Raw genomic sequence first — 24,247 nt, forward strand, 5'->3', positions numbered from 1 at the left:
GTGACACGATGCGCGCGTTCACGGCTGGGGGGCTCCTGAAAGGCAGGAGGGTGCCAGGGCTGCTGTGCCAGCGCACACAGCCCTCGGTTTGTGCCCGACTCACACCATCACAGCCCTTGGAAGGACTGCAGGCAAACGCGAGCTGCTCTGGCAGACCTCAGCCAGGTCATGGGTCACTGACTAGCCAGTCTTCTTCTAAACACTCAAGTTTGGAAAATTTAACAATCCTCCAGTGTTCAATGGCATTTACAAGAAATTTGATCCACGTAGCTACAATGCGAGAAGGGGCTGCACTGCTGTCCTACCTAATCTCAAAGAGCTGCTATGTACCAGCTGCAGAAGTAAATCCTCTGCTGTCCCCATGAACACGTGGTTCTCAAAAAGCTGCAGTAGCTGATCTCTGAATTTCCATAAAATCCGCTACTTACAAGGAAATCTTGCTTAACAAGAAAACTAAAGGGAATTACATGTAGACCTCTCTCCTCCACATCTGTCTCTCCCTAATCCACAAATTTGTGTTTGCCTTTACCTTCCTTTTTCAGGGAAACAGCTGCAGCATTATGTGGTGGTACTTAACTCACATCTGAGAGAAACTGGGGCTGAGATTAACATAAGTGCACTTTCCTTTGGCAAATTATATTCCTTTGCCAAGCAACCTTTTTTAATAATGCATGTCTGACTAAATAGTCCTTGGCAATGACGGCAAAACTGATCAACTGGAGGCCACTCTGTGGTTGAATTAAGCCAACAGCAGAGTGTAACTTCCACAGATGTCTCTGACTCATACCTCGTGGAACTGGAACGTGTTTCCTTTTGACTCTGAAAACTACTCTGAACTCACTAAAAATGCAGCAATTAAACTAAGCTTACAAGAGGGGTGACCTTAGAAGAGATAATGAAAGAATTGACATAATTAGTTATTTAGATTTGCCTAAGCCTCTGAGGGCACTACCTAACGCCAAACACTGCCACTTCACATATTAAAAATATTGTAATAATGTAGCACTAATGTGAACAAGACAAGGAATTACGTTTAGACTGTTATATCACTTCCACAAGGAATATAAAGCCTGGGGAAAAGCTATGGTGCAAATAATACAGTGAATGACAACAGAAGAAATGAGGAAAAATATAACATATTTCTTTGTGGTTCACATGGATTTTAACCATAGTTGTAGAGCTTCTTCTCACTTGGAAAAAATTCTCATTCAAGCACCGGGGTAATTTTGCCCAAGTAAAGTGCATTCAACCCACTGCATACTTGTAAATTCAGCTACCTGGAGGTTAGTATGCTAGTACATGAATTTAAAACATTCTTGCTTCTCTGGACTAAATCTTAATGCATACCAAGTGAGAAGCAGTTTACTGGTTTTGCAAGAGAAATAAACTACTTCCACTCGGTTCACACTGAAGTGTTATTCACACCACCTACATCCTGTGCCTAAGTTAGACAGTGAGAAAACTGCCCAAAGAGGCAAGCTGGTGCAGGGCAGCTGGTGGCCTGTAAATTCACACTACTGCTTCACTCAACAAAATCACCCTGTGCATTTTAACAGCTCCAGTCGCTATACTATCACTTGAATGGAAGTGCACTACCTCTGGTTTACCAAAAGGTATAATGCTATTAATTATAAAATTATAAGTGGTTTAACACTTGTGCTACTTAAAAGACACTCAATTCCCCAAACTATAAGATCTAAAAAACCCGTTTGTTCTTTGCAGACTGCAAACAGTTTTAAAATTAAATGGTTACAGAAGAGAGCTGAATAGATTCTGTACTCATTTATACAATGGAGATGCTTCTGCCAACCATCAGTGTATCCAAGAATGAAACCAGGTTCCAAAATTAGAGATGTAGCTGGGACGGCATTTCTTGTCTCTCCAAAATAATTTGGGGATAATAAATTATCTACTACTGCCTCTCTAAACAGCCAACAATTCTGTGAAATTCTGGAGACAAGAGGATAACACAAGCTGTCAAATGCCAGGTTGTTCCACTTGATTATAATGCTTATAATATTAATCCCATCTGATAAGATGTTGTATTTGCTGCATTATTTATCTATATTTTCAGTTTGTTTTCTTCAGAATTAAACTGACTGCTATAGACAATTTTCTAACAGAAAACATAACAGCAAAACAATCCAGTCAATCCAAAAAAGACAGTCAATTACATGTTTTGAAAAAAACACCCTTCAGTGGTATGGTTATGGTAAAGAATGCTAGAAATATTTTCATTCATTATTCTGTTAACATTACACAGTTTACACACATACAGTTCTTCAGAACATAGCCTAATGTGATGGGAAGTTAAAAATCTCTACTGCTTTAAAAATGTGAAGACAAACATTAAAGGAACTATACATCGCACCTGTTTCAGAATCATCAATGGAACCTTCTCTCAGGCCCACGAGCAGACATTATCCCTATTAAAAAAAATTATCCAATAGGTAAATCTATTACACCATATGATTTTATACCTGGGCTAACGTTGCAATCTGTGGTTGTGCCTGTACTGTCATCTGTTGGGTTTCTGCCTCTGTAACGGCTGCATCTCCACTCTGCTGGTTCTCTGCTCCAGATTCCATGGTCATTTAGTTACCTACAATCACAATATTTATCGTAAGTCTGGGTTGGTATGCAAGTCCATTATTCTTGGTGGATCTGGTAGCAATCACTGCAGCTGAATTCCCATTACTACATACTGCTTTAATTTGCTTATTAAAATGTTGCCAAACTATTAGCATTCAGGCAAAATTTTTCCATGCCAGGTGTCTGCCTCAGATTGATTTTTCTGTGTGAACATTTCTGAAAAACAGGTCCAGTCTCCTCCAATAATGAGATCAGAAAAAATGTGTTTTGCTCATCTTAAAAAAATTGCTTTAGCAACTCACTATGATGATGAGTACCTCTGCAATTTGTAATAACGACCAGCAGTTTGTCAGGAAGGGCACTCCCTCAGTGCCAAGGTGACAATATGCCCTGCTACAGCCCCCCGCAACTGCAATTTGCAGATAACCAATAACAACTGCTTCTGTTTTGGGCACTTAGTTTTCAGCTTTCTTCTGTCTAAACTAAATATGCAACATCTCCATGCAAATTCTTTCCACAACCAGACTCTGTATGGCCCTACATCACAGCAAACTTAGTCTTTTCTACTCGGTAAAGTCAATACACATAACGATGGAAGCCATTTCTACTTGAACCTTAGTACAAATAAATATTTATATGTTTAGAGGTACATAGTAGTTTGACATGACCTAAGTTTTGTATCATATACAGCTCCTAATATATTTATATTTCTAAGCAATAACTGAGCAAGCCTAGATCACTAGAACATACAACTCTATAAAAAGAGGTTGCATAACTTCCAAACCCATGCATGTAGGCAGAGTGCAATGAATGTTAAATTCTGCAGTGATCTGTGAAAATTACTTTTGAGTTCTTCTTTAAATACTGATATGAAAATATTTAATTTATAAAAAAGAACTTCAAAATACAAGGAAATGCTCCAAACGGTGATATAGCAGTACGACTGTATTATACAGAACTGCAAATACCAAATATTAAGAATGGACATTACCTCCACAGCCACAATACTAATCCTGTGCACTGCCCTGTGCTGCCCTATCTACTCAGGCCTCTGGCTACCCTGAGGCAGCACACCTCTCCTCTGAGCTGGAGCAAAACAACCAGTAGAGCATTTCTGCTTTGGGAAAGGGCCTGGAGGCAGAGGATGCACAGATCAGAAGAAAGGTGGAAAGAAGGAGAAATGCCCCTCTCCTTGCTCAACTTCATTGGCCCTCCAAGGAAAAGACTCAGAAGTATCAATGCAGGTGGTAGTACCATGATCACATTGAAGACATTTCATTTTAAAGACAAGGTCAAGGAAACTTTCCTTTCAATGCAAACTATACTTCAGTATTACAGGAAAGAAAATACTCTTTGGAGATGTGCTGCCTAAAGCAGGAGAATCACAGTTCAACCCTAAGTATATGAAATTTCTGTCTTACAGTGAACGATTGCTAATCAACAAAGGTAAAACAGCATTTCAAAGTAGCAGCTGCATCTCACATCAAAAGAAAGCAAGTCAATGTATATAAATCAAAACCTGTATATTTAGTACTGAAAGTGACTGTTCAAATAAGCTTTTGTGTTTGTGAACACTGAAATGTTTAAGTACCAAATATTTAGTTCCAACATCAGTTTAGAAACTCTTAGGAAATGAAAAGAAGGAAAAGAATTAAACCTGATTTTCCTTAAAAACAAACTGTGAAAGAAAACTTACAAATTTTTTGAAAAAGCAGATTAAATTCTTCTAAGCACCCAGAATTTTGTTCTGCCTCTCCCTGTTGCCATGATTTTTGTCCCACATAAACCAAGTAATGCTTACAGGTAAACAACACTCTACCTATATGTATATACTAGTAAACTGGCCATGAAATAGATTAATTGTAAACTCACTGCATTTTAAGTAGTCTAGACGTTCTAATTTTTATAAGAATTTCAAGAATAGCCTGCATCCATGCAAATACAAATCCATTGTTTCCTACAGTACCAAGTTTTCTCCACGTTGCATTTCATCTTCCAGAAAGCACAAAAGAAAATCCATGCACTATTACTATTGTGTAATACACAGCACCAAACATTCTCAAAGGCTTAATTAATGACAAGTTTAAGTGGTTTTCTACCCCAACTTAAACACACAAGTTGTATTTTAACAGTCGTAGTCCCCTATGTTATACGCCCAATTTTTTTTTGAGTATTCTGTATTTTCAAAAGTGCAAACTACAAACCAGACCCTTTGATTTTTATAATTTTTAAGGAGATATCTAGTTTTATCACTTTTTTTGTGAGTATCAGCCAGTTTGACCAAGGTAAGCAAATCAACAATTTTCCCCCAATTCCTTATGCATGTATCCTGGTGACTCCAGCCAAAAGACTACCTCATCAGAACCATTTCAGGAGCAGATCTTTTGCATCAGCAACATCTCCCAGCCAAGCATTTGAAAAGAACTTTAAAAAACAATTTTCCAGCTACAAATTCAAGTATGTTGCAAAACTAATAATGCTTTTGCTTGCTGACAGAAATCATGAGTCCAATATGGAGTCAACTGCTATACAAATGGGACTAGAAACAGATGAAATGTTTAAGTGAGGAGTCTCTTGAATCAGGTATTTAGCTGTGTCTGCAAAGGTAGATGTTGAGATGTTGCCAAATTCCTGCTGATAAATGCAATGTCTTCCTAGGAAGAATTTCCAGTCCTCTCACACACTATTCAGCAAAGGACCTCTGGTTTTACAAGCTTGGTTTCCACACTTGCATCATCTTTTGCATATGTAATCAGCAAAAGCATTAACTGTTTGAGGTGCTCCCTCCTCTACAACACCAACATTTCGTAAATCAAATTCTTAATGTGAACTGCAGACACCTACAAGGAACCTCCTCATAACATACACTAAGCACCAAGCAATGCAGGAAGCAGCCTGCAAGATTAACATCTTGACACATGCAGTTTAAGCAAGTTTCCAACGTGACTTGTAGTTTTTGGACAAGCTCTTAGTTTTGCATTATTTGCAGGTTCTAAGTACTCTTTGAGTTTGGTTCAATTTACCGTGCACTTATACATCACAGTATTTGTATTCCAACATCTTCACTACTACCTGTTACAGTAACTCGTGAGAAAAAGAAGGAATAAGATTTCTGAGCATCATGACATCATATTTCAGATACACTGATTACTACATTGTTTCATGTTTGCTTTAACAGTACAGTATGATCAAGATCGTCAAGACCAGGCATCTAGAACATAAATACTTGTTGTGTGTAAGGCTAAACCTATAATGGCTGAAATTAAGGTTGGAAATGCCTATTAGTTCTTGCAATTTACAATGTAACAGATGAAATGATGTTTGGTTTGAAACCTTAACCTCCCCAACCATACAAATGAATGTCAATCCTTACACCTCCTTTCTAAGCTCTCATACACCCCTAGTCTAGACAAGCTTTGCTGACCAGTACCCCAGTGTCTTTCTGTTCCTGTGGATGCTTAGGCCCATCCCACCACCCCATCCTTTTGCTCCCCCCGCCTCATTTGCAGTGGCCCACCCCACTCTTGGCACTGATTTCCCTGGCAGCCACCACACTGGGACTTCTCAAATGGGGGCAGTGATCTGAAAGTGTCCTGGTGGGGAACAAGTGCCTGGGGCTGAGAAGGCATATGGGAGCAGAGGGAGCACACCTTCTCATTCCTCCCTGCTTCCAGGCTACTTTCCATCTTGTCAGGAGAGGACAGCCTCCCCACACTTTGAGAAAAAATTAGTAATTGCTGAAGTTCATCTTGAACCAAGTATTCTAAATGAAACCAGCTGAAAAAACAGCTATTAACAACCAGAGTTGGAAAACCAGAGTCTGCTTGCCTAGAACACCCTGGCGATAGGTTCTGAACACAGGTTAAGAAAGCTGATGAGATCACCTGGTTGGAGACAATTTAACTCTTGACTTTTACGTAATACACAATTTCCTTTATTAGTTCAAAAGAGCTATTATTGTACTTAATAGTACTTTATTAATAACAAACTTACTAATGATCTGAAACTGCAGAGGTGAAGAGTCAAACAGCAAAACATTCAGCTGACACCCAGTAATTTGTTTTAGCCAAACCTGGAGTGGGAGAAAGAAGTTCAGCAGAAGATAACTAACTGTACTAGCTGAATTTACACCAGGACAGCAGAAGATGGATGCTAATAAACACAAACAGTTGCAGAATGCAGGGGAAACCGAACTACACACACTGTAGAAAAATCCAAACCCATCCGTCAGTTGCATAAACCTGGCAAGGGGGCTCAGCACTACTGCAGGTAGTTCACTTCAGGTTCCTCCTTAACATGTGTCTATGACACAAAAAGCTAAAGTGTCAGACTGCAACAGTAATAAGATACAGGGCAATCTTTAAAAACTATATTGGTATAGATGTACCCTCTATATCAGCTGGATTACAGTGAGGAGACTGGGAGCCCATCTTAAAAATGGGTTCTGTGGAATCTGCATGTTCAGAGAAAGCAAGCATTTGGGGCAATGAAAATGTGTTGTATGAGCAGACTGGACAGGACTGTATTATTTACCTCAGAAAGGAGAGAAATGCTTCAAACACTAAAATTATACTTAAATTAGTAACAGGGTAAGTAAACAAGAAACATTCACTGTCTGATTATAGGAACAGCAAAGCTGAAAGGTGGCAAATTTGTAAGTATAAAATAAAAAATTTAAAAATATCTATTAAAAAAATATGAACAGTGATACTTCATGTACTGCACAAATAGAACACTGATGCCGCTACGGATAAACAATTTATCGGGATTCAAAGAGGGGTTAGGCATGCACACAGATAACAAAAATATCCAAGAATATCCAGAATTGGTGTGGTTATTTCATACCAAAAGTAGTGCAGAACTGAAAGGAAGATAAAACCTCATGAGTGAGGATTTAAATCAATCTCTAATCCTTAAAAATTCAAATAAAGGTTTTCATGGGGGGGGGGGGGAGATGATGTCACATGTCATTTTTGCAGGTTCCAACAGTCTTTTGAGGTACCTACTGATCTTCAGTATCTTAAAGACAGGATGCTAAACTAGGTGTGCTACAGATAATGGTAATTCCTGTAATCTCTGTTATTCAAAGTGAACATCAATGCTGTATATTCAGAGCATGAGCAGTTACCTCCCCTCCCATCTGCTTACAGAGCCAGGAAGATAGAATTCTGTCTTCCCACAGCTTTCATATCACCTTCTTCACTCTTTAATATCCACCTATTGATATGTCTGTGATCTCCCTGGTATATATTGTTTTCTTATTTCTTTTTCTCTCTACTATCCCAAATATCCCCATAAACTCCAGCATCTCTCCTGAACGTTAGGCTCTGCTCCTTGGTTTCTCCTTGTTCACATGAGCCAGAGCTTTCCTGCTCTGCAGACAAGGCTGCTTTTTTTCTTCCAGGACAGACTGGAGAAAAAAGGTGGAGGTCCTTTCCCAAACACCACTAAATCCAAGAACCAAAATACCTCACTGTGGCTGTTACAGCAGATATAACTCTCCATCCACTTTCATATGTGAAGGTCCTGAATGCCCCAAAGCTTTCTGTGTTTTTCAGTAGTACCAGTTGGCACAGTAAAACATATACCTCTCCCCACAAGCCTTTATTTTCTTTGTCTTTAGTAACATCGTAGTGACAACTCACTGTTACCAGTTAATGCTTACGCTGACAGTTATTTGCCATACAATATAACCACACCTTGAGGCCACACGGTTCGCTTTACACCTCAGATGTACTGTCACAACCTGCTCACAAGTAAGCACAGCTTCACCAAGCGACTCGCTTTAAAGTCTCCTTCTCCTCTTCTTTAATAAAGTACACACCCAGATTCTGAAGAACATGACTGACTCTAGAAACAGTGCAGAGCAGAGACCAAACAAACCTATCCCTATTTTAAGCCCAACTTGTGCCACATACAGTCAGACATGCACCCAGCCATCACCTGCAGAGGCCACTTCTCCTGCCACATTAGGTTCCTGATCTCATTCAGTATCCAGCCACCCAGCTGTTCATGGCAGCGAATGGCCAAGGCAGCAAGGGGGCTGAGGGAAGGAAAATAGAGGAAATGCCTGTTTCTCAAGCCCTGTATTTGGATTTATTCATAGCAGGCATGCCCAGTACAATTGTTCAGGAAGCAAATACAGCTCCACCATCCAAAGTTCCAGGAATTTGACTCACTCTGTATTTACTATATGTGGCTTTATAAAGCCACAGATCCACCATGAAAGCACGGAAAAGGTCATCAAACACTGCTCTTGTATGCTATTATTTGTTTTCACCTTTTCAGTGTAATTACCGAGGACATTCACATGAAATCTGTAAACATTTCCACTGTTACCTTGTAGTGCGGCAGTCCTTTCAGCTGCGGCTCAACAGCTGCTTTATGAATTCCATTCAATGGCTGCCAGACTGAAAATGTTCAGAGAAAAATAATTTTATTTACAGCTAACACATAACCAGTAATAAATGCTCAACAGGACAAGACAGGCCCATAATTATCTCTCTCTGTCACTAATGACTACAGTGGGTTGGCACAGGAATTGCAATTTACACCAGATCTCTCTGTCACCCCAAGCTGGCACTGCCCCTGCTGCTGCCCCCTGGGTGTCTGCTCCTCCTGCCCTCTCCTCGGGGTGGCAAGATGGTGTGTCATACTGTGAACACAACCTAAGTTTTCTGCTTTGTCTTAAATCTCCTTTTACCACTTCTATGAATGGGTTCACCCACAGCCACTCAATGCTCATGCCAACTTCTGGGTCAGGGCAGTGCAAGGGCCGAGTTGAAGTGGAAGTAAAAGAATGGCCTCAACGATCACCTCCACCGAAAAAAGTCAGTGGGTAACTAATATTCTTACTGAAAACATAATCCATAAATCTGTTCTATTTATGAATGCTCTGTCCTCATATTGAATGCACTTAGGGTATTAAAAGACTAATTTACATGCTTTGTGTCTGTGATCCTTAACATGCAAAAGGATTGTGAGAACTACTTATAAACACCATTAGTGAATGTGTAGCAAAAAACCCACAACACCCCAAAAGATGCCTGCAAACTGAATTTTAGAGAAAGTAAGAGATTTTTAAGGATGTCCTGGGCAGTATATACAATCTATTCACAAAGACTTCATGAGAACTTGCATGTTTCTGAGAATTCAGCACATCTTGTAGCTCTTACACATTTGTTGCCAATGTCATATTTATGCAGTGCATTTACATATAAACTGACCACACTTTACTAGTTTACCATCTTTTCTCTGACATTATTTTTAGAACATAAAAAGCACCTAATTTTCAACCTATGCTGATTTCTTGTAATTCCTACTAACTGTAAAAAGCTTTCCTTTCATGAAAATGAAACCATGTGAAATTGTCAAAATACACGCCTCTTTTCTGCAAGTGTCTGCTGACAGTACTGTGGATCACTTTGCGATGTGCAGCTGCTGGTTACTTAATAAAAATTATCACAACAGCGTATCTGAACAGTACCAGATGCAGACATCTTTAACACAACATAAAATACAGGCATCAAATTATTTTTTATGACAGCATCCGGGAGCTAATTCTCCTGCTGAACACATGACAAAATCCAGGAACAAGCTCTTTGCAATTGGTATAGGCCTAGCAAGTAATTAGGATAGCCACACATGACGAGGTTTAATTTCTGGCCTTAGTCAAATTCTCGTTCTACCTTTGACTGAAACAGTGCGTGGAGAACTGAGGAATAAATTACTCCACGAGATCTGAAGCTGACCTCTCAGCACAACTGACTGCAGTGACATGAAGCCAGCCACTTCTCATATTTGCACTTCTAACTTCAGTGCTAAACTGTGACCACACACTAGTCTGATGGCAGTTTTTAATTAAAAAAGATACGACTACATCTGTACTAAGACCAGTGAGGTATCTTTCTGTGTGTGTGTCTGTGTCTCTAAAAGGGAGCCCCTCTTATGCTACCAGATGGCTGCAGTTCACCAATAGTGCTCACTTCTGCAAACAGCAGGTTCCTCACACAGCGAGGTGGGGACGGCATCTGCTCAGCCTGTGGTGAAAGCTTGCTGGATGTGAACCAGCACCCATCTAAAAGCCATGGGATGTATTAATGCAGCCTGAATGCAAGTAATGTGAGTACAGCAATAGGTACAGTAAGTTGACATCTCTGTTCTGCTAACGAGGCCCTGTGCCCAAGCTGGTACACCCTACCTCTTAGTACGCGTTGTTAGCTTGGGCTCAGCGCCACACTAAAGCAGCTACATGACCCCTGTGTAAGGAGGTAGTTGTATCTGGTTGGCACAGCGAGCTATTTAGAAACTGCTCTGGTACCATCCAGCTACCTAGACAGGCCAAATAAATAATTTATCCTGCTGTGCTGGTCAACAAGCAGAACATTTCGGGCCACCTCCTTTCACAGCAGACATTGGCATGTGAAGGTGTTCCAGCAGAAGAGCGAAGGCAATCCAGAGCGACAGAAAGGTGAGCTAATTCTGCAAGTGGACAGAGACCTTCTCCTTCCCCAGTGACAGGGAGAAAATGGGAGATGATGTTAGAAAAGAAGACTATGTCCCTACCAACAATGAAAGGAGCATTTGGAGCAGAAAATGATGCCATGTTAGCAAGGTTAAGATCCGTCTAGGAAGGTGCATGTGTTCCTTTTTACCACTGGGTAGACCTGTCAGGACTTGAATTTCCACTTGACCTGAAGAGTCATTCAGATGGCTCATATTTGTTCTCCTCCATATACATTTCTGTGTCTTATGGCCTTTTACTGCCCCATCAGTCCTTCTGGCAGAATAGGAACCACCTAAATGCTACATAAAATATCTGACAATGTTTTGACATGTTGTAAGGATCTTTATCCCCGTTCCAAGCAACCTTTAAACATCCCAGGTCAGAGGCATCAGCTGGAGGAACTGCTGCAAACCCAAACCTGTGGCAGCATGCAACTCTGTAAGGAGACACTCTACACTTGCTTGTATTAAATAAACGTTTATCTCCAAGGTGGGGAAACTACTGAAACTTTTTAGCAAACAGGAGTGATGACTGACTGCTCAACAGAGCTACTCTCCTAGAGTGAATTAAGACTATGATGTTGTTAAGACGAGGGTTTGCTCTATATATGTGGTACAGAGACTCACATACTCTCAATCGCTGGGTCCATGACAAATGCTTAAGTGAACAAAGCAAAAGCTACTTTCAAATTATATAGAAGATCACCCAGCTCTCTTTAGGTGCTCAGAGCAAATCAGGAAAACTTCTTAAAAAATAAAAACTGGATCATTACACAGACTCCCATCAGTCTGGTTAACCTGAGTGCTCCAAGCCCAAGGGCCAAGAATATAACATGTAATAATCTTACACCCATAACAGAGAAAGGAATCACCTACATAAAAGTGTTTCCTTAATTGTAATAATTTAAATTACATACCAGATATGATTTAATGGAAGCATATGCATGAATGTGATAAAGACAGATAACCATTTAAACATGTTTATTATTACCTGAAATCTTTCTATTCCAAAGCCATTTGTTTCCAGAGTCTCTGTTAATTTTACAGTCTAAAAATATTAACAGACACGTCACATTTATCAGAATAGGGTATTATAAGACTGGACTGAAGGTTCTTAGATATGACACTGATTAAAGATGACACTTTAATGTAATATGAATGTAAATTTATATTCAGAAACTTAATCTTCTGGAAAGTCCCAGAAATTCAGGGGACTTTCCCATCAATAAAGTAAATCTTTCCTTTCCCATCCTATAAGGAGGGAGAGCAACTGCCAGTATTTGAAGTTCTTTGTTTGGTCTAAAATGTTAAATTAGTTATCTGAATTTCATCATCCATTTGTTTTGTTCATGTAAAAATTTAAAAAAAGAAAAGCCCGAGGTTTGAATACTGTAGGTCACCTCAGCAAAACACTGCAGATTGAAAAGGGTCAGATGTTGGAATCCTGAACTGATACAGATCACACTTGTTTTCGCATCATTCTGTTTCAGAGAACTATCAAATCAGTTAAGAAATTCAGGGCAAGCATGGAGTTTTAGGTATTATCAGCAGCACAGTTAAACTTGACAAGAGAATTTTAGGTAGAATTTGTGTCTGTGCTGAGATCTGTCTGTTGGTGAGAAGGGCAGCTCCACTGTTAATGTTTCTAACCCACTTCTGAATGTCAGTGGCTAAAGGATTAATTAATAAAAAATGCCACTTAATATATTTATGCTGCAAGCTTTATGGGCATAAACTATTAAAACAATCATTGCTCATTCCGTTTGATGCTTGGAACATACGTGGTATTTATCTAGAGTTCAACCCGTAGTATAAGAACATGAAGTTATATAACTTGGTAAATATTGCAGTGTCTTGTTTAAAAAAACCACAACACTTCTAATGAGTTCAGAAAGAAAACACAACAAAATGGATGTTTCAGACCAATGCTTTCACTGTTTTATTAATAGATTATCTTTAGAACTGGTCATCGGAAAGTAAGATAGACTTAATTATTTATACAAAGCTGACAATTACCAGCTATAAAGTCAAATGTCTGAAATAAATTCAAAATAACCTGTATCTGTACAACAACATACTTTTTGTTACGATTTAATAGCTTTGTTTCTTTCTTTACAGGCAGTACAGACTATTTTTTGCTTCAACACTCTCAAGTAAGTGAAAACCTTTGAATTCTTTCTGCAGTTGGAGTGCTACAGTAGAGTATGCCCAAGTATGCCCAAGTATGCCCAAGAAAAACAGCAATCCCTTACAAACCCTGTCCTTGTCCAATTTCTGAATGCATCATATTCACAGAATTTATTGCAACATTAAAACCATAAGATTTGGGGCTTAAGCCACAGCTCAGACTTGGAAATATTTTAAATCCTAAAGTTGCTCTGGCTTTACTAGTTATATTGAAATCATCGTTGCTTGGTCAATTAGTGCTAGTCTTGAAGCAATAGCAGATGCATTATCTTGCTTAATGCACCAACATTAAATCTATGACCCACCTTCTCCCTAAAAAACAACTGAAACAAAATGGTGACCACATTTTGTAGTAAAGTAATTTTGACTAATGTTACCAACCGAGTGGATTCTGCTTTATTTTTCATGTATTTTTATATTTGCCTGGATGGGGCAGGAGAGCTTCTTAAATGAGAAAGATCTCTCAGATAACCTGCCAGGCAGATCTACTCTGTAAAAGTATCATCTCCAGAACAGAGAATGATTTATCTCAGTTCTCAAATACTTAACTGGAGTTTAAGACCTGCATTACCTGTGGACAACACAGCTGTCTCCACGAAACAGAGATGTGACTTGCTCCTAATACTGACGGTCAGAACGATGACCCTGAGTAAGCAATGGGAGCCACTGATGAACCAGAAAGGGCCAGACAAAGAAACAGAATCTGTGTTTTGCATCAGTGTGTTGCACACAAAAGAAAATCTCCATTTTGCTTTCTGCAACTACAAGCATTTCTGCTGGCAGCACTGCCAGCTCAGGCTCTGCTTTCCTCTGGACTCTTTCTCATTTACACCTTCACAGCTGTCTCTGAGGCTGTGTAGTAAATGGAACTCGGCAACCAATTTGTGCTACAGACAGACCAGAAAATGCAACTTATTTTTATCCTGGACCAGTTCTCCAATCCAGTTCACTGCCTCACAGACAGTCATACAGGTGCTACTGGCACAGGAGCAGGAACAGGGAAGGTGGAGCAGAGTCTACCCTGCTGCAGCCAGGCCTGCCAATGAAAGCAAAGTAGATCACATCATGGTTACAAGACTATGGGAAGTCAACAAAGATGCTGAAGAAAACATCTATATTCTGTAATTTGATTACTACGGTTTTACTAATGACTCTTAAGCAGAGAGGGAGGCTGGTAACAAGATGATTATTTTTTATATAGTCAACATTAGCTTTCTGAGGACTGGGCAGAGACACACATTTTTCAAACAGCCACACTGCTGATAAAGCTGTTGTTTGCAGCAGATAACACACTTCTTCTACCCAGCCGAAGATAACGTGCACTGATTATACACTCCACATTAACTTTACGCTACAGCTTCCATGCTAGTAGCTTCAGCCACAATTATTATTTTAAAATCAGGAAGACAGGCCAAGGCATCTATCAGTTTATAGTAACAGTGAAACTAAAGCGAGCTCACCACCCAGGTCTCTTGGGCCAACTGACAGGATTTACACCAAGGTGTTGGACCTGGACCCCTTCTGGAGCTTCATCTTTCAACTTGGGCTTGGTTAAAGAAATGTTATATATCATTCTCCCCCTCTGACTGAGCTCCTCATTAAGAAAGGGACCTAAGAGTTACACTGATCTAACCGCTTGAGAAGACTGAAACCCGCCTCTGATAAGGAGTAGTTAGTTCAACCACACGGGTGTCACCAGGCTTTCAAGAGGGAAACTTTCCTTTTCTTCAACTGAGACACTTACTGTGTTCTAGCTTTCCTAACTGCAAAGACAAACTGATGTGGCTCTGATCACCATGGACAGAGCCCAACTCTTCCTTCTTTCACACCGAATCATGGATGCGCTGCAGTTCCCCAAGATGGGTCTGGTGATCCAGCTCTCTGCTGCTGAAGGGAGAAAGTTGTATCCTCCTCCTTTCTTTCCCTACAGTCTCCCTGCAAATTTGCACCAGTGTTGGTACTAAAAGCATCCCAATCACCAACCGATTCAGCTCACTCACACGGAAGAAAACTAACCTAACAAAACAGTGTGGTTTTCTCCTGGGTTAGTGATTTGAACTGGCTCGTTAGATTTTACCTACAACATAAGGGATGGCCGAACATCATACAACCAGGAGCAGGAGAGAAGGAAGGAGTAAGATGTCTGTCTCTGGAGAGTCACATACAGTTGTATCTGCTCAGATGAAACCACAGCAACAGACGACTTCTGTTGGTATTATGCTGGGGCGCTAGTACACAGTGCCCTTTTTCACATCTTCCCTCCCTTGGTATCTCCCAGAATTTTCCTATCAGCACAAAGCAGAAAAATTCAGATGAGTTTCACAAAGAGGGGCAGGGGTCCTACTTCTATAGTAATGCCCTAGGCTTTTTTCCAAAAGAAAGCTCTCTACAATCTACAAAGGCATAAATTTACAAACCCTGCTCATATTACATGTCCCTTGGAGGAATGGACAGGCACCAGCAGAGTTTGAGATTGGGCCAGCTACACAGAGCCAGAGGAAGGAAAAGGCTCAGAAAATAACGCTTCTCATCCATTATTCCATGGGGTATAAAAGATAAGCTAGATGAGAAGAGATTTTACATTCAAGCCCTAGGAAAGGTGCAAGGGAAAGCAAAAGCCAATTGATATTGAAATAGCAGTAGAGAACAAGAAAAGATTTAGGGTAGCATCTTTCAGAAAAAATGCATGTAATATTGGAGCCAAAATGTCACAGGAGGTTGCAGAGTTGCTAGAGAGATGATTAAGAAGATTGCAGCAAAGAGCTGCAGAGAATGGTGACGGAAGGTTAGAACAAAACGTGTGAGAACAGGACTGAGGAAGTGAACGTAATCGTTGTTAAAAAAACACACAAAAGGCATTTAAGTCAAGTAAATAAGTAGCACAACAAACTAGGTAGGCATGATATTGAAGTTTGGGAACAGCTGTTGCTCATGTTCATTTGCTCATATTTAGGCACACGTAAAAACTTAAACTTAGCTAAATGCTCCAGTGCTGCAGCAAGAGCCACCACAACAGGATCTGTGCCATCCAGCTTAGTTATAAACACAGTAATAATTTACATTTTTTAATGTAGGCTGCATTTTCTCATTTAGCAGTGCTGCTGTTTGAGCTGCCCTTATCTTCCTGCTCATTCCAGTCCCATCCCTTCCCCTGATTATGCTGGCAGCAACCAGGGGTGTGAATGATCCAGGTGAAAAATAATCAGGCTCCCCACCCCTCACCCTGCTGGATCATTTCCCCAGTCAGGTCTACCGTGGAGTAGCCCAAACATCTGTGCTAGTGCAATGAAGAAGACATGATCACCAGACATGGACTATGCTTCAGCCAATACTACTGTCAAAAAAATGTATGTGGAACTATGGTTTCAGTCCATCAGGCAGCAGATTAACTAAATTCCTGGATTTCTGTTTTTTTTTTTTGAGTCTGCTCAAGGAAAGAACCTGCTCTTTTCTAAGTTTAGAAAGCTATCTGAAAAAGTTTCTGCCAAAAGAGGAAAATACAACCCAGCTTTACAGTTCTTCCAAATGCAGGGAAAAAAATTTTGCCGATAACCTCACTGACCAAACAAGCTATCACTGGAACAACAGAGTATCTGAGATTTTTTACACGTCACTTGAACTCTCCCCTCCAAAAAGTGTGAAAACATCAAGGGTAGACATTTTTGTTTCAGTTTCCTGCATGAAGGTAGCTTCAAAATAGTTCATTATAAGGCTTTCTGCAGTTTTGTCTAAACCAGCTAGTGTGTCTTGTGTGAGAGACCAATTGAAAAGTAATGAAAATCCAGAACAACAATTGGCAGGACTCTCCTACCACTGGAACTGTTTTTCCATCTTTTACCTAATGGGCTTGATTTATGCCAAATCTCATAATACTCTCAGGAGAAAACCAGGTATGCTTATTATCTCAGGTGGTAAAAGAAACCCTGTACCTATGCACTGCACTCAAAATCATTGAGAGTACCTAACAAGCATCAGTGCTTCTTTAAATTTGTATGTAAATTTCTACATTTTTTTTTATATATATATGAGATATATACATGCATCCAAACAGGAACATGTTTCCTTCAAATTCTTTACCCTCTCCCCTTTAAGTGGCTCTTCCACCACCTAGTTTTCTATTCTCTCCACTTTGCACAGGATACTCTAAATCCAGCACTGCCAGAAAAAAACAGCAGCAGCATGAAATGAGAAAATCTTTGTTTTCAAATGCTTTTTTACCTACAAGACCAACTAAACCCTGACACATCTTCATCCCCTGCACAGCTGACAAGTCTGTTTTAGAAACATGGAAAAATGGAAGGTGCCATATTTGTTCTCACTCACCTTTTTAACTGTGGTACAACCAAGTGATCTAAAAGTTTTGCAGAAGAAAATAGGTACCAATGCCTTCATGCTGGGTGATGTACAAAGATTGTTAACCGCAGATTGCTCAGGTTTTCATAATCACCATGAAATATGACCACACAGACTGCAGATGAGGCAACACAATTTTTGATTCAGAGAAAAATCACTGCCTTCTCATGAAAATTCAACTGTATGCAGGTAGGGCACCAGAGAGCTCAAACCAAATTCTGTAGGGTTGTTTCTGTAGATGAGGATTGCTGTCATGTCCCCTGAAACTAACTTTAGATTAGTGGCAGAAAGCTAGCACGGTCTTCTCACAGCACAAAAGCCCTGAGAAGTGTGGCATGAGTAATTGATCTCCACTTGCTTCCAGAGATCCGAAAATAGAGGTGAAGTGTGAATATCCCATTTGTTTCAAAAGGGTGTCAACAGAAATTCCTAGTCAGGGCCTTGTCTGCTATCAAAATCTGCACCTACAGAGCTGTAGCTGCACTTAGGCAAGAGGCTGTTTCTTACTGCAGCAGAACTCCTACTTTCCAGAATAAGATCAGCTACTACAGAATATTTTATATTTGACATCAGTACCAGCAATAGCTGCGCTGGTGCAGGCTTCCAGGAAACAGACAGATTGATGACTTGACAGTCTAAATGAGATGCTTCTAAATTTTCTGTATCAGCAGACCCCTCTCCCCTTTCAGACCTTTGGGATTTTTTTTTACCTGGGTTACAGACACCCTTACCACCAAAATAATGGGAGAAAAAAAAAATTACATATAGATCAGATGCATACCATTTATTGCAGATCCAGACACAAAGCTGAGAGTACTAATCTAAACACTGATGTTCTATCAATGAAATTAAAGCATTAAAAATTATTACACCCTTCTTTCCTACATGCAAATATTTCATTTTAGGTCACCTGTAAGGGATGCTTAGCAAATACACAACCACCTCCCTGTTCCCTTTTCTCTCTGATCTGTGAGTATACAAAGCGGGTGAGGAAATGCAGAGATCTGTGTTAGCAAATATGGATCTGAGAGTCTTCCACTCTATTACGACATAGGATAAATAAAATGTTGTGTTTCTGAAGCTACAAAAAACAAGCAGGGATTTACTATCGCATTTTTGTATTTAAAATGAAGTGCATATTCCATCAAACCAAGAATGAATGAAATACACCAACTACACTCTCTTTAATCACTATCAACAGCTACATTGCTTACTGAAGTCCTCAGATGTCTATTAATCAATTGCAACTTTAGAAGCCCTATTTTCATGTTGGTATTATTCAGAGTGAAGTGATATAGACCACCTTTGGCCTTCATTTCAAAAGAAGTGGTGGAAGTGACAGAAAACAGAAAGGCAGGCCAGGCCTATCTACACATGTGAATCACAAATAGCCATCTTGAATAAAAACTTATTTCAGTGACTTCACATTTTACTGTTAAGATACCCATTTGTTGATACAGGGAAAACAGCAAGTAGAGTCTCAATATTCCTGTACTCTGCAACAGTGTTTGGTGGTCACAACGGGACTAAACAGAGATATTTGATATTCCTAAATAAGCTTCTAGTCCTTTATTTAAAAACCAGGAAACTTGTTTCTAATCCCAAGGAAAAAAAGAAATTATGACAGGTGTTATTCCAGAAGCAGATTATGTGCAGGCATTTCAATATTTAAGAGGGAGAATTTAAAAAAAAAAAAGTTTTTGGGAAGAAGTCATATGACCTATAAAAATTTTTTATCCCTGTATACATTTGAGAGGTGTAACAACCTTTGGTTAAAAAAAGCTTTTTTAAGAAGACTGCCACATTATTTTTACTTTACTACTGTACCCAAAAATGCAGATATCCAGGTTTTGAAAGTAGAAATAAAAGTCAAAATAATGTCTTCTATTCTAGGCAACAAAATGGGAAAAAACCCTCACAGCTGCAGCAAGGCAAGGCTGGTGTAAGGTGGAAAAGGCAGCCGAGTTGACATTTGCTATTAAAGCAGAGATAGAGGTCAAATCCTGCTCGCTGTGCAGCACCTAAGAGTCTGGGGAAAACTGGCAAAAGCAAATCCCAAACCGTGATTTACCAGCCACAGCGAGGCTCAAGTTCACTTTGGGTTAAAAATACTAACAGGAAAGAAAGAACGCAGCAAAAGGGAACCGTCTCTCTGTTACGTGATCTGCGCATCGGGCTTAAAGCTCTTCCCTCGGTTATTTCCCCCGAGCGCGGTGTTGGGTGACCGAGTCCCATTACCCCTCCGCAGCCGCCCGGAGACGGCCCGTGCCCCACGCTGCAAATAAAAGTAAACCACCAGACCAAGCGCTGGCCCGAGCTTCTGTCCACAGATTTTATTAAAAACTTCTCGTTACAGAGCCTAGGAGCGTGTTACAGAGCCTAGGAGCGCCCCACGTCCTCGCTTCCATCACGGCAAGAGTTTGTTTATTTATTTGTACAGCGCACTCGGGTCACCGGGGAAGCGAAACTCTCCGGGCGCGGGGCGGCGGGCGGCGGGGTCCGGGGCGGCCCCGCAGGAGGGCTGCCCGCCGCCCCGGCCGGCCTCGCGTCCCCGGAGCCCGCCGGGGCCGGGAGGCCGCGCCCGGGGCCGCCGCCGACCGAGGCGGGCAGCGCCGGGGGGAGGGCGAGGGGCTGCGCGGCGGCGGGGACGCGGGCTGAGGCGCAGACGGAGGGGCGGCGCGGGGAGGGGGCGCCCCGCCGCGGAGGGGGCGCGGGTGGGTGCGCGGGCGCCCCTCGCCGCCGCCGCTCCCCCCTCGTCGTCTTCCTCCGCCGCCTCCTCCTGGGGCCGGGGGGCGCGATCCCCCTTCCCCGCCGCGCTGAGCGCCGCCGCTGGCTGCCGCCAGAGTCGCCGCCGCCGCCCGGCCGTGGCGGCCGCCGCCGCCGCCGGGGCCGGCTCCCATCCGCCATTATCCTTTGTTCGCGGCGCGGCGGCGGCGGGGATGTTGCAGGGCTCGGCTCCATCTTTAAAGCGGGCGCCCCTCCCGCGGGCGGTGCAAGGCCGGGCCCCCGCGTCCTGCCGCCCGGCGGCTCCCCTGGTCCCCGCCGGGCTCCATTTCCTTCCCTCCCCCCCGCCCCTGTTTGCTGGGCGCCTTCCTCCTCTTACCGGTTACCAGGCTGCTCCGTCACTGCTTTCGTTCGCGCCTAGGATCTCGCCGCAGTTTTATTCTCTCCCCCACGTAACACACCGCGTCAAACTACACCTCCGCCGCGTCACTCACACACACACAGGCGCTCCCAGCCCGGCGACAGGCAGGCAGCGGCCGACTGAGGAGCGCCAGCCAGGGAGCAAGCGCCGAGCGCGCCGCGGCCCGCACGGAAATCGCCGAGCGCTCACGGAAAACGCCGAGCGCCCGGCAGGCGGCGGGAACGGCCGAGCGCGCCGCCGGCCCCCGCGGAAAGAGCCGAGCGGCCGCGGAAACGAACGAAGCGCCCCGGAGGGGAGGCGGAAAGAGCCGAGCGGCCGCGGGAAGGCGCGAACGGCGCTTCCGCCCGGGGCAGCCCGCGCGGAAAGAACCCCGCGGGGCCGGGGGGGGGTGGGCGCGCCCGGCCCCCCCCCACCCCCCCACGCGCGAGCGGGGCCGAGGGGGCCGGGGAACCGCGAGCGCTCACGGAAAGGGCCGAGCCGCGCCGGAGGAGCGCGGCCGAGCGCGGGCCCGTCGCCCCCGGAGACCCTGCGGAGGGCGCCGGCACCTCCCAATTCACCAGGCGCGTCCCCACGCACGCGCTGGCGCCCGGGGGAGCTGCCGCCCCGGCCCCGCGGGGCTGCCCCCTCTCCCCGCGGGGGATCCCCTCCCTGGGCACCCCACTGCCAGGGCAGCCGCCCAGGCCCCCTTCCTCCGGCCCCCTTCCTCAGGCCTCCCGATCCTCGCCCCAAGACCCAGCCACCCCCTGTCTTTCCAGGCACAACATGGCGGGTGAGGTGCCACGGTGAGGCCGTTCTGCCCCGCCTCAGTGCCTCCTGCCTGCCTGGCGTCCCCTCACCACGTGGTGAAGCGCTCGCATCCTTCATCTTGCTCTTCTAAACCTTCCTCTACTGCCTGGTTTTTGCTCTGGGCTGCGACTTCCGTCCTGCTCTCTGACCTCTTTGCCCCAGTGGCTGGCCAGCCATGGCAGCCCAAAACCAGGCGCAGGGTGACTGCTGCTCCATTGTAACGCAAGATCCCCGTGAAATCCCCCAGTCCTGAGCAACCGGCCTTCGCTGCTGCTGGAGGGGCAAATCTGTTTTGGCAGAGGCACCAGGCACTGGAGCTGTAAAACCACAATTTTCAGAGCAGCTGTGGCTGAGGCGGCAGTTTGCACCCATGGCGCCAGCGCCGTGCTGTGCCACCTCTCAGGAGGGACAGATGTTGTCATAACGGGGCAGGGGACAAGATAGGAGTTTGTGTCTTGTCAGAGAAGAAGAGCAGCCACATGCTGTGGCCCTCAACCTGATCTGCAGTGCCAGCATGATGTCTGTCTCTGGGGGTTTTAAATGCTGGATAGGTGGACTTTTTATAGGAAAGGTTTTTCAAAAAGTTGATGCCACCATGGAGCAGGGAAGGGGCCAGTGGTGCTCCTGCTGGGTGAGTCCAGCCCCGTCTTCTCTGGTTCACAAATGCAGTTGAACACACCTGATCATACACCCTGAAGAATGAACTGCTCGAACTACAACCAGATAAAAACTATACATAGCTTTGAAGAAACTGCTTTTCGTTTCACAAAACCTCAAGATGGCACTACATAACAAGATTTGAAGCTCCAGATCTGGTTCATTTCTGCAGCCAGCCTGGCACGGCCACCCTGCGAGGATGTAACTGCTGCAAACACTGCATCCGACAACACCAGTGCGTGGCTGAAATTAGTTTTGCTCTTGTCAAGTCTTGTTTTCTCAAGAAGGTTGAACTGATTTTACTGAGTTATTTTACTGATTATGCTGAGTTTTATCTAACTCCATGAAAAATCACGAGAGACAGTGCAGAGAACGATTACAGGTTTACTTTGCATTTGATTTTGTTGATTACAGTTATTCTAAAATAAACTGAAAAAACCCACCTTCAACATTTAAAAAAAATGCAGCTCAATTTAAGCTGATAAAACATTGCTTTACTGACCACACATACTACAGCTTGGGCCACATCTCATTTTCTGCTTCTGCTGCACTTTTCCCTCTGCCCTGCCTGCAGGCAGGAGCTCCAAGGTCGCAGTACAGCGTAGCCTCGCCTGCCACCCTCCCCGTGTCTGCTTCTCCCCCTGGGTGTTGTGAACCTGCACTGTGCCTTTGGCTCGCACCCGATCCTGGCTGCAGTGTACAGCTGATATAATTTTTGGAAATTATTTCTCTTTTTAGAGTCTGCTAGGATATGAAAGCTCGATCCACTAAATCGGTCTTTTACAACTCCTAGTAGGAGCAGAATTTTCCTGCCATTTAAAGCTTTTGAGATGGGCAAAAAAGCTAAAATCCGTATTGCGGGGACGAATCCCGTGCAGGCCACAGGAGACAAGACCACAGACAATCAATATGATTGGAAGTCAAGCTCAAACTTTTATTAGCAAGCAAGCCCTTATATACTCTTGTGCCTTCTAAAAATAGCAGCAAGCCCTTATATACTGTTGTGCATTCTAAAAATAGCTCCCCTCGGTACTTTCCACAAACATTGCTACCCGCACACAGCCAGTAGATAAGTTCCTGCTTTTGCAATTCCAAAAGGTCCCTTCTTTATCAGTCTCTTCCTTAACGAGCACGTTCCTTTCTTCTGGCCTTCTTGTAACTATTTCTTGTTTTCAGACGTCGTTAATCTTCTGACCTGAGTGCTGGTTGTACTTTTCCATTGTCCATTTCCATTGTGGGCAGAAAGTTCAGTAAACCAGCATGCACACCCACACCATATTTCGAATTTGGTCTGTTCATTGACATTGAATGGAAATGCTTCTCACTCCAAATCACCGGTAGAGGTGTGAAAGGCTTGTCTCACAATCACATCCTTCTCATTTCACTCCACTAGATACTGAGGTAGAGGGTTGGTTTTGATAATGTTTTGACTTTTGAACTCTAGCCCCATGGCATAGAGTTTTAATATTTCAATGTGTGTTTAATAAATTATCTTCTATGCATTTGGTCATAATATACAGATGTAAACCAAACTAGGTAATTTTAAAAAAAGTTTTAATTCAACTAAAACATGGACATTTTGCTGTGTGGATTTTAAAGTTTGCTAAAACTCCTGCTTTTCAAGGAGTGATTCTGAGATCAAAGTGTAAGGGATCAGCCTTTGTGCTCCTCTTAGGAGGAGTAAAGTACTTTCTGTGAGGAAATACTTATAATGAGCAGAACAAATGTAGCCATCTGAGTGTCTCTTGTTTGACTCATGCATTTCTTTATCTGTTTTCCCATCCTTCCCTTTCCTCTTTGTATTAATGTTTGTGATGCATCAACTTCTTTTGCTCCCCCACATGACCAAAATCATATACATTCTCCACCTGTGTGTTGATACAAGGAAATGATCACCTACTTTGCAACTTACTGACTTATAGCAACTTACAATGATTTCTGAATATTGCTTAATAATCCTGCTTGCCCTGACTGTTCTGTGGAAGCTTACCAAGGACTACTGTGTTCATCAAAACAAAGCAG

The 24,247-nt window shown here is 42.9% G+C and overlaps 1 protein-coding gene across 4 annotated transcripts in view; it reads right to left on the reverse strand.

Annotated features, from left to right (window-relative positions):
- The window catches only part of CREB1 (cAMP responsive element binding protein 1), a 39,921-nt gene extending 18,890 nt beyond the window's left edge, over positions 1–21,031 (reverse strand). Inside the window, exons 1-4 of one of the 4 annotated variants that reach the window (XM_074872949.1) lie at positions 20,741–21,030; positions 8,932–9,002; positions 6,586–6,664; positions 2,481–2,602 (exon numbers count right to left, since the gene is read on the reverse strand). In XM_074872949.1, the coding sequence (XP_074729050.1) occupies positions 2,481–2,594 (114 nt within the window). In that variant the 5' untranslated portion in view covers positions 2,595–2,602; positions 6,586–6,664; positions 8,932–9,002; positions 20,741–21,030. Of the gene's footprint in view, positions 1–2,480; positions 2,603–6,585; positions 6,665–8,931; positions 9,003–20,740 lie in introns of all 4 variants that reach the window. The other 3 variants (XM_074872950.1, XM_074872948.1, XM_074872951.1) reach the window with 3 other exon arrangements.
- Between the last annotated feature and the right edge of the window lie 3,216 nt (positions 21,032–24,247).

The sequence above is a fragment of the Strix uralensis genome, chromosome 6 (assembly GCF_047716275.1).
Source record: "Strix uralensis isolate ZFMK-TIS-50842 chromosome 6, bStrUra1, whole genome shotgun sequence".
Classification (NCBI taxonomy): Eukaryota; Metazoa; Chordata; class Aves; order Strigiformes; family Strigidae; genus Strix; species Strix uralensis.